At 41.7% G+C, this 16,338-nt stretch overlaps 1 protein-coding gene across 3 annotated transcripts in view; it reads right to left on the bottom strand.

Annotated features, from left to right (window-relative positions):
- OPHN1 (oligophrenin 1) overlaps positions 1-16,338 on the bottom strand; it is a 2,670,560-nt gene that overhangs the window by 528,094 nt on the left and 2,126,128 nt on the right. For 2 of the 3 annotated variants that reach the window (XM_044057106.1, XM_044057104.1), the window contains exons 14-15: positions 9,916-9,990; positions 9,297-9,329 (exon numbers count right to left, since the gene is read on the bottom strand). In XM_044057106.1, coding sequence (XP_043913041.1) covers positions 9,297-9,329; positions 9,916-9,990 — 108 coding nt within the window. The remainder of the gene's footprint in view (positions 1-9,296; positions 9,330-9,915; positions 9,991-16,338) is intronic. The other variant, XM_044057105.1, reaches the window with a different exon arrangement.

Here is a 16,338-nt window from a genome sequence, read left to right as displayed (position 1 = left end):
ATTCCTGCACTAGCATGCAGATAAGGCTTTTTAGGCATATGGGGTCAATAGCTGTAGTTCTGCATGTTACCAGATTGATGTGCATTACATAGCAAACAACATTTGATATTACATTTTGTAATGTGGTTGATATATATGTGGGAAAAGTACTGTGACCCCAGGGTTGCAGTGCTTGTGTTCTGGAAACACATGGATGTATTGCAAATATGTGACATACTGTTAGATAGGGCCCTTGGTTTGTAACGTTTCCACATGTCATACACAGGAAATGGACAGTAAATAGCGGTAATACAGTATAATATAAACATTTCCATAGTGTGGAGAGCAGCAGGTTTTTGCAATGGTTAGCAAAGTGCATACACATGTGAGATACACGTTTGTGCATAGGTAAGCAGTGCGCAAACACAAGCTGCATTGTTAAAGACTGACAGTTAGTACAAATTATATGAAATACACCTGCTGCTTAACTCACTCTGTGGCAGGAAGTGTTAATGCACTGATGCATTCCTTTTTGGGCCAGATGGTACTGGGTTCAAAAACAGGTGCATCTAATACTTCAAAACACTCTTCATTACAGAGTGATAATACGACATGAACTGTTTATACAAGATGTGTTGCTGGGTATTGGCACAGCACAGTGGTGTTAAGCAGCACCATGCAGAGGTAACTGCAGCATTTTGCTGACTCTCACCATTGCTGCGCATTGGTGAGCAATGCACACCTCCTAGCAAACATGGAGCCCAAGAAGTGAAGGGATCCACTGCTTTTTCTACTACTTGTGTGTGTTGTATGTGATTCCATTTTTTGACCAGATTAAAGGTGTTAAAGGGGGGGAAGATAGGAGAGTGATAAAATGGGGAGCAAGCGAGGGGAGAACAAAGTCTAACAGTTAGTGCTGAGTCTCTAGAATACACCTGCTACTTAACTGGCTCTGTGGCAACACATGTTAATGCAGTTAATGCAGTGATACATTCCTTTTTGGGGCCAGATGGTACTGAGTTTGAATGCAGCCATATGTAATATTTTTAACTATGCTCGGATTACTGTTGCTTTGTGTTGGCATAATGCAGCGGTGTTAAGTGGCATTGGGCAGAGGTAACTGCAGCCATTTGTTGCTGCTCACTGTTGCTGCACATTGGTGTGGGATGCACACCTCCTCGCAAACAAGGAGCCCAAGAAGTGAAGGGATCCATTGCTTTTTCTGCTACTTATGTGTGTTGTGTGTGTTTCTATTTTTTTACCAGATTAAAGGTTTTAAAATGGGGTAGATAGGAAGTGGTGAAATGGGGAGCAAACAGGGTGAAAATAAAGACTGACATCTAGTATTGAATCTCTAGAATACACCTGATACTTAAATGACTCTGTGGCAGCACACGGTAATGCAGTTAATGCAGTGATGCATTCCTTTTTGGGGCCAGATGGTATTGGGTTCGAATATACCTGTATGTAATACTTTTAACTACTTTTGCATTACTATTGCTGCACACTGGTGCATGATGCACACATCGCACAATAATACATTAAAGAAAAGAAATGGGGAAGATAAGACAGTGGCGAAATGGGGAGCAAGCAGGGGGAATAACAAAGGGAAAGTAGGGTAAGAATGTGCAGGAAAGAGTTAGGAAAGAACCACAATTACCCATTTCTTTAACAGTGTAAAGTGCACACATGTGCAAAATATTACCTGAATTTGGACTATCACCTCTAGAGAGGAGGGGTGACCACAACACAATCATGTTGTATAGCCAGTTGAACTGAATCAAGTGTGTCAAAAAGGCAAATGTGTGAAATGGAGAGCTATGTATGGGACAATTTTTTTTTGAGAGAGACAGGAATGTTGGGGAAGGGATATAGGTATGTCTGGGTCAGGTATGTTGGGTAGGTGAGGAAGCAAATGCAGACAAACAAGACAAGAGACAGGGATGGTGATGGACACAAAAGGTTGGGGGACACCATAACTGGGGTTACTGTAGGGACATCTAGAACCCATGGTCATCAAGCTGAGTGGCAGTGAGAATTGAGTCCTCACCCAGTGGACTGTCATCACTGTCACCTCACTCCACTGATGTCTCCTTCTGCTCCTCCTCCTACTATGTAAAATTAGGGAGAGCAGCCTCTCTAGCCAGTGTATGTGTACACAAACAGTATGGCACACAACCCTTCGCACCACCCCTGAAATGTGGAAATGGGTGATAAAATCACCACCTCCGCTACTGCTACCGGAGGATATCATAGGACCGGCCTCCAGTGCAGGACTACCTAAGGGGGGCAGGTAGTGCAGGGGCAGCAGTGGCAGTGCTGCCAGGTTGGCTCCCAGACATGCGGGGCAATAGTGCTGGAGCCAGTAGATGGGAGACAGGCAGATCCTGTGGGACAGGCTTACCCCGCTGTGCTGTGGAGCATTTAGTGATGTGGTACACATAGAAGACATGTAATAAAATACAACAAAAAATAAAATAAAATAAAAAAAAGAGATAAGGATTGGGGTGAGAGGAAAAAAAGAGATTAGATTAGTACCTTCATAAGTGACATACAATGCATTAATACAATTATTTGACTCTGTTATCTTAACCTTTACTTTTAAGACTACCAGCTCCTAACAGATGTACACTATACTACAGACTGCAGCAAGCACTCCTCGAGATGTGCATATATTGTACATATGCATGTTCTAATTATACAGACTACAGTTTACAGCAATATATGTGTGCCACTGGTATACAGCTTTTACTTTAAACCTTTGAGTTACATATAACTGAAGAATTAACAGTATTGTATAGTTGGGAAGTGTGGTCTTTGAACCCACAACCTCTGACTAAAGTCTAACATTGTACTCTTGGTTTGTGCTATGGACTAATGTATGCATACTTGCTTTTAAAGTTGAGATATGCATGCTCAATTTGATACATCTCTATAAAATACCAAAAAAGCTATCTTTAACTTTTAATCCTACAACAACACTATTCTTCTGCTGCATACATACCACATGCTTCCCTCAATCTCACCAATCTAGCCCCATGAGTTCTTACACTGACCTCCCGGTCCATGGCAGCTGTAGAAAAAAAAAACAGAACAGAATACCATAATGAATACCATTGTTGCCTATATTTAGCTTTTAAGTATTAAAAGTCCTCTTTGCAGTTGATACTTACACAGTTGTGGGATGTCCCCAGTCCTAAATTCCTTGAACCAAGAGCTGTCGGTATCTCTCTTCCTCTGTTGTAGGTCATTATAGTGACGCCTACATTGGTCACCAGTGAGCAGGATACTGGTGGCACTGGTTACAGCCCATGTCAATATACCCCAAGTTTCCAACTTACACTGGGAGCCATAATAGTCTCACTGCAAAAGCCTGGCACTGTGGCATTTTACTAGGAGTCTAACAAAAATCTTGGACTCCTAAACACCCCATCTCTGTGCCCTAAATCTGGCACTTTCTCCAGAAACACCTGACATGTCTACCATGGATCAAGAGCAATGGAGAGTGACGACTTCCCACCAATTCCAGTTATGTTTACATAGAGTACACACACTGTTTGAAAATATTGTGCTCCACTTACCATCAGGCAAACATGGTGCTCGCAGTGCACACCTTTGAGCACTGTGTTTGCACGATGGAAAATTGAGTGCAATGGTAGCAAGCAAAACAAATTCAAGGTTACTGGATGTACAGGTAGTTGTGTATGTGTGTTAGACAAATGTGAAAGCCATGGCAGTCAGAAAGATAGCAGAAATATACTTACAGGAATATAGTACACAATATACCCACAGTCATATATTTGAGAATAAATGTGATCATACATAGATAAATGAATACATAACTGACACAATAATAGTGCATCAGCCCTCATACATATAATTAATATCAGCTACACCATGTCAAGTGTTACAAGTGAGAGTGACTATAATGGAAAGTGGAACAACAATAAAAGTGTATGGAATATGCTGTATTCAAAACCATGCCATATGTATGGCAGTCCTACACTTACACATGTGGATACAAGAAGGCTGGGAAAACTCCTTCCTATGTTGCAATTCATTGCTATAAACCACAATGTCAAAGCAGTAAAACAAAGGTTGCACATCCTGTACTAGAACCCAGGACCATCTGTACTCCAGCCCTACATTTAACACTTGCTGCCACAGGAATAGTTACATGACATTCCCTATTCTACTAATCATTCTTAAGGTCTTGCTGTTAACCACCGTGCAATGTCACTTATCAAGCTTGTGAGATGTCCAATAGTGTTAACTGAATGTATCCAGATTCTATTTTTGGCTGTCTGGGTCCTGTCTGCTTCCCGGGTGGGCGAATTGTCCAGTTTGCACACTGCTACACTTTGCGCAAACCAGATAAGCACAGCCAAACTTGACATTCATTTTTCTCTGTTTCCCCTGTTTGCACTACATGGTGCATTGCGCAAACACTGGCAATAAGAAAAAAAAAAAGAAAAGGGAGAGGTAGCTGAAATGAGGAAAAACAATCTAGGACATAAACAATAGAAAATGTTATTACACGTGAGATATTTCTACTTAGGTCTGGATTTAAACTCTTACTCCATTCCATCTTCAGAATACAGGATGGGTGCCTTATCCCTCTTTGCCACAGAAGCAGCTTTGCAGCAAAGAACTTAACTCAATATGCTCATAACCAACTGCAACAGCATCTACAGTGAAATCAAACCATATAAGTGGGATGAAGTGCACCTAGTGATCATACAACCTGTCATGATTATTGCGTGCAAATATACAGCTCTGTCTTACATCTATGTGTTTGTTGGCCAGCCTTCATTTAACTGAACAGTACTCTGAGACATGAATTGTGTAAGCTATTCTATATCATTGGCCTTAAGATATGTGAGGATATTAAGTGGAAATAATACCATATGCAGTTGCCAATAAATGAAGGGCAAGTTGGATGTTAGGGAACACAACCTGTGACTTGTGTGCTGATTACATACATTTCCAATCTTACATGTAATACTTTGTAGATCTAACCTGACACATCCACTGGATATAAGGCAGCCTATAGTGCTACTGTGTTTTCCTTATTCCAACCAATAATAAGTCACATTTGCAATCTATTAAAAACAAACACTGAGGGAGTGCCTGCACAATGTTTACATCTCCTACATGGATCCAACTTTTTGGGATTCAGTAATTCTAATGAGTTCACACATCATTTGCATATTCACCATGCTAACAGCCCTGAATCTAAACCACAGAAAGGCAACCATATAGCTCGGTGAACTGATTGTGAGGATGCTTGTTTATGTTGGAAAGACTGCACATAACACTTTCTTCAGGATATATCTGTACACAGAAGTACTGCTCTTCAGAAGGTATTGTTTCATTTGGTCAACTATATACTACATTATGCTGGAATGTATTTAAAAAAAATCTGAAACATAGGCTTTCACATTTTTATTTGTATGCCTTATTAGAAGTGTACTGATGGCATGGGCATGTATGCCAAGCCATTTCAGAGGTATACATGACTGCCAATACATGAAAATGAAGTGATGTGTGATAAATATGTAAAAATGTTCCAGGGACAGTTCCTTTGATAGAACGTTTAGTATTTCAAACAGGGTTTGTTAGCAAATTGTGTCATTTTCCTGTTCTTTTCTTTGGGGGGGGGCATAGGTGAGTCACTGTTATGGCACAAACAAGGATAGACTGTTCTTTTGTTGGGGGAGATCATACTGTTATGGCACAAACAAGGATATGTTTCTCTATTAGTCTGATACAAGGATATGCCACTCATTCCTGTTATTACACAATACACTCCAGGTTCAAGACTTACCTTATAAATGCAGAAGTTAACATGGTTCTGTCCATGTAGACTCCATTCCATGGCTGTATTCCAAAAGTTTTGGAATACACAGGACAAACCAGCACGGAGTCTACATGGATGCTTAATAGCTTACTGAATAGCTCCACCATGTTGGATTGGTTGATTAGCATGTAATTCAGTTGCATATGCTGTAATTAGCATACCTCATTGTTTACCTGGTTTGCACCGGGGGGAGGAGGGGTGCGCCTCTACACACTATTTGCTGAATCTAAAACTTTCCGTAGCCATGTGCGCATTATGCCATGACATGCACACGGTGAAAAATGACATTGTAGGATTTATTCACTCCTGGGGATTGTTTTTTTTTTTTTTTGCATACTTGTGTCATTTGTGCTAAAAGATTACACTAATACCTCTCAACCACTTAGCACAAGAAATCTGTACAAAGTCATAAAGAATAAGGTGACAAAGACCCCAAAATAGGGACAATTTTTACATATTGTTCTTATAAACTTAGAAAGTTGGTTGAACAGCTGGTTTTGGATTAGCATGAATTTTCTGAAGGATATAAAGTCTGAAATTCAAATATCTGTCATTATTTTCGGACTTCAATCCTCAATGATTTGCCAGAAAACCAAACATTTTATATGGAAAAGACCAAAAATATGTGACAAAAATCTGGGCATTCTGCGAAAAATTGGACAATTGCAAGGTATGATTGTTTTATTCATGGGTAATTTACACACTTCCAATGATGCCTTGGAAAAGAAAGATATGTAAATAGTTTTATACTCATGTTAAAATGATTTGCCACAGTATTTCTTTGCAGATTATCTATACATCTTCTTGGGGGATTTGTTTTCACATTTCTTTCTTTACTTCATGTTCTATGTTAATAAGCTCATCTGTTTCTATAAACCATACTGTTAACTTCTACTTCAGAGATGTTAATAAGTTGCCCACATGTAGTGAAGTTAGTTTTCTCACTTAAGTCCATTACCAGAAGTTCGAATCACTGTGCATTTTTGAGCCATTGTGCTAAAATGCCTTCCAGATGTAATTTACATTATCTCCCATAATGCACTGAAAATGGTAAGTTTTTAAATATGTCTGCATGCACACAGATTCAAAGAATGTCATCTGTCATGGTTCTACATCACAACCTACTTAATAAATAAGCAGCTTACAGGTGATGCCCTAGGGTACAGGTTACAGATTGAATGTATGTATGTAAGTGTGTGTGTGTGAGTGTGTGAGTGTGTGAGTGTGTGAGTGTGTGAGTGTGAGTGTGTGAGTGTGTGAGTGTGTGTGTGTGTGTGTGTGTGTGTGTGTGTGTGTGTGTGTGTGTGTGTGTGTGTGTGTGTGTGTGTGTGTGCGCGCGCACGCATACATGTGCATGTCTTCAAGTGAGTCAGCTATCCATATTTAAGTAGAACAGCTTGAAAAAAAGTTCATAGCAGTTGCTTTACAAGGCCACAATATTTACCCTGCAATAAAACAGCTGCCTCTTGTGAACAAAAGAAGTGTACACCCTATAAATAGGGGTAAAAATACTAGTGAAGTAAAACATGGTTTGGTACTGAGGCTGAAGCATTTTAATAAATTTACAAGTAACAATAAAAATGACTAAACAGAAAAAGTACTATTTCTCAAATGTGTGAAGATCAGCTGAATTAAAGAAATGTTAATAGTGAAAGAAGATACAATTAGAAACTTGGTAAAGCTAAAGAATCAGTCAAACCAGTCAGAAGATTGTCAATACAGACAATGCAAAGAAAGCAAGGCCATGCATCTAGGAAGCAAAATAAACAACAGGAGGACAATACTAACAACAATTAAAAACGGGTACTTACATGAGCTAAAATAAAACGAGGAAGTAAAGTAAAAAGACAGCAAGGGGAGGGAGGAAGGTGCAATAAGTGTTATAGGAATACATCAATCCATGCTCACAATTCATATCCAACTTTTACAGAGACCATGTGAACAGCTGTCACCATCCACAGAGTTTATTAGCAAGCAGGGGAACAGAAGTAGACTGCTATGCTTTTCTTCCTCATATAACACACACCTAGGGAGAATTTACAATCATCTCTCATCCTTGAAATGTGAGGGAAACCAGAGCACCTGGAGAAAACCCACATGAATGCAGGGAGGACATGCAGTCTCCATAAAGAAGGCACACCACCAAGAATAGAACCAGACAACCTCTAGGTGCGGGTGACAATGATACCCGCTCTGCCACTGTGCTTTCTGTCATAAGAATAGTCATTACTACCAGAAAGGATATTGTTCTGTTTCAGAGAACAGGGAGATGTCATTTAACATATTCATCACAGTTCTGCAGACCACATAACTATAAGGAAATACAGAGGGGGGAACAGCTGAGAACAGTGAAGTTAAGATGGTATGGACCAGCAGCCAAATAAAAAGACTAAAGCAGCATAATTTCTTTACACTAGAGTTAAACACAATGGGGATAAGAAAGAAACATTATGTATTTCTAAATATCTACAAAGTCCAAAAACAGTACTTTTCAAAAATGAGACACACTACAACAGTGATCCATTTGATGAGACAGCACATTATGAATCATTTTCTGCTATGGTGTGGTGAACACTGTGGGGTTGCCTCAACGTGAACTTCATGACTTTAAAACAATTATATAATTCAATGAACTGTAAAACAGTAAATAAAACAATAATAAATGCTAAGCAAAGTAATTATGGAGATGAAATATGATAAATAAGGAAGGCAGTTAACTAGGATCAGCAACTTATTCAAAAGTTAAAGATATGGTCAGAATGTGTTGGCTATGTGGTCATTTCTCAGTTAAGAGACTCTCCTGAAATTCCTGTATTCAGTATGGTTGTCAAACTAAGATAAACAAGTACTCATCTCAGGCAGCATTAATTTTTTGGTGTCCTTAACCTTTTGGATAGCTTCCCTATTACTAGAAAGACTAAACCTAGGCAGTTATACCTTAAAACAGTTTAGCAGAAGTATATTATACAGAAGGGGTATCTGATTACTACATATTATGAGAAGAAAAAATGAATAAATAAATAACAATACAGAATCAGATTTCATTCTCCATACAGTGAAAGTTTCTAAGGAAGTCAGTGGTCATTACATTTTCTTTTGTGGCTGCCACACAGCAAAAATACATATGAAAAATGTAATACAGAACAGGGATTACACTACACCATAGTCCAGAGACATCGGATATAAAGTGTATCCTGAAAGAAGCTAACAGATGCCCCTGTGAGTAGAGATTACTTCAGGTTTTACAACAAGTGCAAGGTAACAGTAGGCTTAATCCTCATTTGTAATCTAGCCATATTTTAAGCAGTCAGAGTCTGATATGCTCAATTTGCCACAAAGGACAGTTACCTTAGTAATTTGTAAGGAGGAATGAAAGAAAGCATCAATAGGTCAGACAGATGAACAAAACAAATAATTAAAAGAAAGAAAGAAAAATGAAGGCAATTAAAACACATACCTGGCTGGGGACTAAGCTTCATTCTCTTTGTGGCTGCATGGCGTAAACACATAAAGGTTAAAGGTGAGCCCCAGTAAAGCTGACAGCAAGAACTTAGCAATGATGCCTAGTATTATGGCTTATGAACTTTTCTGTCACACAAGAAAGAAATAGAGCAGAAAACTAAAAGGAAAAAAAAGCAATGAGAGAAAGGAGGAGAGAAATTCATAGATAAAAATGGTCAATTGTGTAATTATTTCTAAAAAGTGTGGGGCACTTTGGTTATCCTGCACTCCATACATGAGTAAAAGTATCATCACTGTGCTAACAGTATAGAAGATTTTACAATGCAAAACTCCAAAATTACTATTCACATACCATGCAAATAAGAGTGGGTCACTCAACATCTCAGTACACCTAAGGAAACAATACTTCAGTTCTTTGCTTTATTTTAAATTACACATTAGAAAACATAAAAAGGTAAATATTAACTGTCTAAATCCATGCTGATGCTTGGCTGTGCTGTCTGTTGCTGTTATTCTGTTTTGTGATGTTTTATAGCACAAGAAGGATGCATGCAAAAAGTAAGCTCAGCTGTATCCTTGGGGATCAGTAATATAAAACTGTGATGTACACTTACCAAAAAATGCAACTAAAAGTTTCTGAACCTGGATGTTGCTGCCAACAGTCCTGTAAACTCCTTCACAATTGATGCCTGCAAAAAAGGTTAAATCTAATTAACATTTAATAAGAAAAAACATACTTTCTACAATATTCCAGAGTTCTTATGCAGCTAAAAACTGCCAAAAGGAAAAGACTAAGTTAAATAAAAGGTACAGAAGACAGACATATTTTCATTAGTTAAGTTTCACTAGCTTTTTCATGTCTCTAACTTTATATGTATTATAACTTTATTACTACTGATCTATGCACGCTAATACACATGGGACCACAACAAAATATCCCATATTACAAGTAGATCCCCGACATTTTCTGTTCAAATCATACTCTCCAACACATACAGAAATTGCACATTTTAAAGCAGCAAGTTAATTTCTTCTACAGCAACTACTGGAAAATCAATCACCCACATCAACAGCAAAAGTGGATCTGCTTCATTAATTCCAACACAAAGTCCTTGAGTTGAACTAACTGCTGATTGCTCAAATGAAGGTATGCTTACAACTAGCAATGAGTTTTAAAAACTATATATATTTTTTGGGGGGTAAACCTACTACACCAAAGAGACAGTTCTACCCTATCATTTCCAGACAATAAATATGCTATGCTACTTCTAAAGTTGCACAAACTGGGAGAAAACAAATTTTCAAAGTTTGTGTATTTGAGTGCGAGTGTATGCTCCAAATCTGGTACGAAACACTCAAATACAGAGATAAGCATTCAGCTGCAGGCAGCTAAACCAGGAGCAATTAAAAGACAACTGCATACTTGTATGAAAATATACCAAAATGGTTCTCAACCCACTCTTAACTGACTCTGTCTGACCTGTACAGCTTTAAATGAATGACTACTACATAAAATGAAAATGAAATTATAGTTTGGAAAAGCATAGCCTACTCCCAACTTCGACAGAACAGCCATAACTGCAGGGCCAGATTTAGACATGGTGAGGTCTTAAGCTATGGAAGTTCTACAAGCCATGTTTGTCATGTGCTAATTGACGGCAAAGTTGTGCAGAGGTGGGAGAAAGGTGCTTTATTAGAATTTTTAAAATATGCTGTTAATATTCAGTTCTAAAACATTTATCGATGGAAAAAAAAAGTTATGTCTTACCATAATGTTCCATCTGTATTGTCGATCCTTGTTCAGTCATTACGTATGGGGTATTGGTTCCGACCTCGGAACCAAGCCAGCCATTTTCCAAGCTCACATCAGCTACAAACTCTCGTGCGAAGCTCTTACCCATAATCCCCCTCTCCCTGTTACCTCAGATTGAGTTTGCAAGTCAAAAGAAGGTAGAGGCTACATCTGGTCAAATGACCTAAGAGAACTGGATGGTGAGATCCACTAGAAGCCACAGGAGGGGGAAGGAGGGAGGGTTGTAATGACTGAACGAGGATCAACAATACAGATAAAACATTATGATAAGACATAACTTCTTTATCTGATATTGTTAATCCTCGTTCATTCCTTACGTATGGGACAGAGTCCCTAGCTACCTCTATTCCTGGGAGGCTCTCATGGAAGGACATTCCTGAGCACCATAGAACCAAAAGATGCTCTTCCCCTGGAGGCCAAATCCAATTTGTAATGATTGATGAAGGTATGAGGTGTAGCCCAAGTTACAGCTGCACAGATGTCATGTAAAGAAGCTCTGGCATGAAAGTCAGCAGAAGTTGCCACCGACCTTGTCGAATGAGCCTTCATGGTAGTAGGCAACGGAATATTACGTTGTGTATAAATGAAGGTCACACAGTCTTTCAACCATCTAGCTAATGTGACCTTAGCAACAGCAGATCCTAATCTGGGTCCAGAATAGGCCAAAAATAACTGGTCAGATTTATGAGAGGACCTAGTCCTGTTTAAGTAAAAATGGATTTGCCTGTGAATATCTAGGGTATGTAGGCAATACTCTCCTCTGTTTGAATGATTGGGAAAGAAAACTGGCAATTCAATGGTTTGATTAATGGACATTTCAGAGATCACTTTTGGCAGAAATGAAGGATTAGTTCTCAAAGACACTCTATCTCTATGAAAAATCAAGTATGGACTCTTGATGCATAAAGCATGAAGCTCAGAGATATGTCTGGCAGAAGTAATGGCGAACAAAAACAAGGTTTTCCATGACAAATATTTGAAGTCGCAAGAAGAAGCTGGTTCAAAGGGTGGCATTGTCAGAGCTTGTAGAACTAATGACAGATCCCATGGTTGAATAGGTTCTCTAAAAGGTGGTTTCAGATGATTCACACCTTTTATGAAGGTCTTGCACAATTTGTGTGACATAAGAGAGGAGTCTTGGACACCTTCATGGAAATTAGATATTGCAGCCAAATGAACTCTAATGGTAGAGGCCGATAGACCCGATTGAAAAAGGTCGGCCAGATACTCTAGTATTATCGACACTGGTGCTGAGAAGGGATCTACTTGTTTTTCTTTCAGCCAACAGGTAAATCTTTTCCACTTGCTTAGATAAGTAATTCTAGTGGAAGACTTATGAGATGCAATGAGAATGTCACGTACTGGTAGAGAAAGATCATTCTGCCTGGCAATCAAGGGAATCGGAGTAGCCAAGCTGTGAGCTTCAGTATGTCCAAGTTGGGATGAATAAGGTTCTGCGGATGTGAGATCAACTCCGGGGTTGGATGGAGAATCCATGGTCGATCTAGTAGGTGAGGCCAAAGGAAGGGGAACCAAATCTGAACAGGCCAATATGGTGCTATAAGGATCACCTTGCTCTTCAACAGATGTGCTTTCTTCAGAAACTGGGGAATGAGGGGAAAAGGTGGGAATGCATAAAGAAGACCTGAGGGCCAATCGTGGACTAGAGCATCCCTGGGTGACTGTCCCAGAGGGAGAATCAGGGCGAAGTAGTTGCTGCATTTGTAGTTGGTCGGAGATGCAAAGAGGTTGCAGCAAGGACGGCCCCAGCAGTGGAAGATCTCCGCCACTATCAAGGGATTCAAGGACCACTCGTGAGGTTGTAGAATGCATCTGCTGAGTCGGTCTGCTATCACGTTGGAACTCCCGGGAATGTGCATTGCTAGAAGAAAAAAGTTGGTAGCCATCGCCCATTGCCATATCCTCATGGCCTCTCGACAAAGGGGGTAAGATTTGGTTCCACCTTGTTTGTTGATGTACTAGACCACCGCCATGTTGTCTGATTGAATTGCAATCATCCCAGACGGCAGCAGGGGATGGAATGCTTGCAACGCCAGAAGAACCGCCCTCAGCTCTAGAACATTTATATGCAGTTGGGCCTCCAATTCAGACCAAGTGCCCTGGACTGTCTGTCCCTGACATATCCTCCCCCCCACTCCATCAGGGAGGCGTCCGTGGTCACTGTAGCCTTGGGTTGCTGGGGAGAAAAGGGCGAGACCATTGTGACGGATTGTGTGTCATCCACCAATTTAAATCCTGTTTGCACCTGTGGATTACTCGAATCTTGGCTGAAAGAGGATGCTGAAAAGGATACCATTGGGTGAACAGTAGCCATTGTAGAAGCCTCATATGAAACCTGGCCAGGGGGGACAATGGTGATGGAGGCTGCCATGGGACCCAACAGCTGTAGGACAGAGTGAGCTGTGGATTTCTCCCTTGAAAGGATTGGGATCAGTTGTTGCTTTATCCTTAGAATTCTGTGCTCTGGAATGGCAGCTCTGCAGTTCTTTGTATCCAAGACAACCCCTATGAATTCTGTGGACTAAGATGGGGATGAGACTGGATTTTTGCCAGTTTATGGTTATGCCTAGCCTTTGTGCAGTGAGGAAAGAGTATGCCAGGGCTTCTTCCAATAGATGTCTGGTGGAGGCGGAAATGAGCCAGTCGTCTAGGTATGGAAACACCTGAAATCCTTGTTGTAGCAAGTGAGCTGTGACGACTGCCATGCACTTTGTGAACACTCTGGGGGCTGTAGAGAGTCCGAAGGGCAGTACTCAGAACTGGTAGTGACTGGCTCCTGCACAAAAGTGCAGAAATCTTCTTGATGGCCTGTCCACTTTTATGTGGTAGCACGCATCTTGAAGATCTATCGAGCACATCCAATAGTCTTTTTCCAAAAGCGGGAGGATAGACTGTATTGTGACCATCCAGAATTTTTGTGCTCTCACAAACTTGTTCAATACACTGAGATCCAAAACTGGTCTCCAGTCGCTGGTTTTCTTTGGCACCAAAAATAGTCTTGAGTCGAATCCGGATCCTATCTGGTCTGGAGGGACTACTTGGATGACTCTCTTTCTTAGCAGCTTTTCTATCTCTAGTGCTACTTCTTCCCTTTGACTGGGTGGAACGTCGGGAAAGTTTTTTGAAGGGACAGGACAAAGATCGAAGGGGATATGATAACCTCTGGTTATAATCCTTTATACCCAAGAATCGGTGGTGATGGTTAGCCAGGCAGAAGTGTACAAGGAGAAACGACCCCCAACCACCTCCAGAGGAAAGGAGTTGGGCCACTCTTCAGGAGCGCTGGTAGGATTGGCCAGGGAAAGAGTCCCTGGAACCCTGGTTACACAGACCCCCCTCTGCCCCTAAAGGAGTGTCTTCCCTGTGAGTTTCCCCCTCTGCCTCTAGGGGAGAACTCGGCCTGTGTGTCACGGAAAGGACCCTGAGATTTCTTGAGCCATATCTTCCCACTCTTTTGGTTTCAGGAGAAAGCACGCTGAGGGGAAGAATAACGGACACCTACGGCAGAAAGGGTCTTACCATGCTGTTCACATCTGGCCAGTGTGCTTTTAACTCTGGGTCCAAACAACGAAGAGGCCTCAATGGGAGCATTAAGAAAGGAAGCCTTAAAGGGTTCCGCGAAATTGCACAAGCGCATCCAGGCTTGTCGTCTCAAGACCACAGCTGAACCCGCCACTCTAGCTGCTTCTTCTGATGCGTGAGATATCAGTTGCATACAGGAGTTAGATATTGACTCAACGGTGGCCAGCTGAGAGGCCACTTTGTCACGGACCTCATCAGACACGGCACCAGCTAAGGTTTCAGAGAGCTCGGAAATCAGATCCCTTTGAAGCCTGGTAAAGTGTGCCATATAATTCAGGGACCTGACAGTAAAGGTTGTCGATGCAAAGGTGCACTTCCCTATCCTGTCCAGGGCCCAGGACTCTTTGTTAGGCAGATGGACAGTCTGGCTTTCTTCTTCCACCAGATCCTTTTTTGTTGTGGCCGCCACCACCACAGCATCCACAGGAAGACCTTTAGACCGATGGGCGTCCCGTAGCAGGAGGGGACAAAATCTTATCTGGCCTCTGGGAATAGCCTCAATGGTGTCAGGAGCCTTCCACACATGCTGCACGATGAGTCGGACAAGTTCATCGGCAGGTGGAGTAAACCAGGAGGTAGGGGGGCGGGCGCGAAAGGCCTGCAGGAACACAGACTCCTCAGAGGTCGGATTAGAGGGCTGCCAGTCACCTCTCTGTTTAAGGATTTCGAGGATATCACCAAAGGATACCTCAGCGGGTGACCGAGGGGATCCTTCCCCCTTCATCAAAGTGTGTGTCTTCAGTAAAGGGACTCCTCTGTGGAGTCCGTGTGCTTCCTCTTACACAAACTTTTCCGGTGGACTTCCTCAGAGGGGGAAACTGGGGAAGACAGTGGAAAAGAGGTTTCCTGTGGGAATATGTCTTGAGGCCCTTGCACCCGGTGTCCGCTAGGTGCGACTTGTGAAAACAGTGTACCAGAGGAGGGCAGGTGGATAGACAGCACAGTATCACCAACAGAAGCCAGAGCCTTCTCCATCAGTTGAAAGGCTGGTCCACCCGAAGAGGAGTAAGTGTCCAGGACAAGGGTCACCCCTCCCCTAAGTGGCTCAGCCTGCCGACTCGGAGTCCCCAGATGGCTGTGGAACAGCAAATTAAGTGTGTCATAACTGTCATCCTGGGTCATAGCAAAACTCTCCTGCCATGAAGGAAACCGCGGTTCCTTAGTGAGATCCATAAAGGGAACCTCAGAGGGGGAAGACTGTGCCATGTCAATGGACTTCAAAGGCAATGAAGGAGGAGAATAAAAAGGGGTCTTTGGAGATGGGTGATCACCTCCCAAGGAAGGGGATAGGTCCTGGGGGGCAGGATACCTCTGGCCAGAAGTACTTGATCCACGAGACGCAACACGTCATGTTCGGAAAGGTTTCTAGTGGACTTCACAGAGACTGAGGGAGAAACAGGTCTGTCCACAGAAAAGACAAGTTCGGTGCCCACCTCACCAGTCTGCACCGAAAACAACGGTGCCGAGAGAGACTGGACTACGGGTGTCTGCACCGAAGAAATCATAGCTGCCGAGGTCATGGTCTGCACTGACACAAGGATCGGTGCTGAAGTGGTTGCTGGTACCGAAGCTGGAACCGACAAAATTGGAGCCAATAACTGAGGCGCTGGTTACAAGTAAG

This window comes from Protopterus annectens, chromosome 15.part0, assembly GCF_019279795.1.
Source record: "Protopterus annectens isolate FY-2018-M chromosome 15.part0, PAN1.0, whole genome shotgun sequence".
Taxonomy (NCBI): Eukaryota; Metazoa; Chordata; order Ceratodontiformes; family Protopteridae; genus Protopterus; species Protopterus annectens.
The sequence above is the reverse complement of the archived record's forward strand: the minus strand, read 5'-3'. Positions and strand labels throughout refer to the sequence as shown.